Below are 675 nucleotides of genomic sequence, written 5' to 3'. Positions count from 1 at the left end.
GGTTGTGGGGCTGCTGCTGCTGCTGCTGCTGACGAGGGAGAGATCGTCGGTGCTGCTGCTGCTGCTGCTGCTGCTGGTGCTGCTGCTGCACGCGGGGCCCCCGCTGCAGCAGCTAGTGAAGTGAGGCCCCCATCTACTGAGAGCCCCAGCAGCTCCCTGATGCTGCTGCTGCTGCTGCTGCTGCTGCTGCTGCTGGTGCTGGTGCTGATGTTGGTGTTGCTGCTGCTGCTCCTCTTGCTGCTGCTTCTACATATAGGAGAAGCCATCGCCTCCACTGCTGCAGCAATATCAGCAATTGAAGCAGCAGGACCCTCAGCAGCTAGCTGCTGCTGCTGCTGCTGCTGCTGTTGCTGCTGCTGCTGTCTTTGCTGCTCCAGCTGCTCCAGCTGCTGCTGCAGCAGCAGCGGCTGCAGCAGCAGCTGCTGCTGCTTTGACCGCACAGGCAGGAGCTGCAGCTGCTTCTCAAGCCGCTCCAGCAGCAGCTGCTGCTGCAGCAGCTCCCGTTGCTGCTGCTCCAGAGATTGCACCGGCTGCTGCTGCTGCTGCTGCTGCTGCTGCTGTTGCTGTTGCTGCTGCTGCTGTCGCTGCTGCTGATGATGCTCTTTCTGCAACGAGGAGTCAGCAGCAGCAGCAGCAGCAGCTGCCGCTGCTGCTGCTGCTGCTGCTGTCAACTTG

General features: G+C 62.2%; 1 protein-coding gene across 1 annotated transcript in view; it reads right to left on the bottom strand.

Annotated features, from left to right (window-relative positions):
- The window catches only part of EMH_0055310 (uncharacterized protein), a gene marked incomplete at both ends in the record, with an annotated part of 7,759 nt that overhangs the window by 6,437 nt on the left and 647 nt on the right, over positions 1-675 (bottom strand). The window contains one exon of the mRNA XM_013497221.1: positions 34-605. Within this exon, the coding sequence (XP_013352675.1) occupies positions 34-605 (572 nt within the window). The remainder of the gene's footprint in view (positions 1-33; positions 606-675) is intronic.

This window comes from Eimeria mitis, genomic scaffold (genome assembly GCF_000499745.2).
Source record: "Eimeria mitis Houghton genomic scaffold, Emh_scaff2543, whole genome shotgun sequence".
Classification (NCBI taxonomy): domain Eukaryota; phylum Apicomplexa; class Conoidasida; order Eucoccidiorida; family Eimeriidae; genus Eimeria; species Eimeria mitis.
Note: the sequence above shows the minus strand (reverse complement) of the source record. Positions and strands in the feature narration are given on the sequence as shown.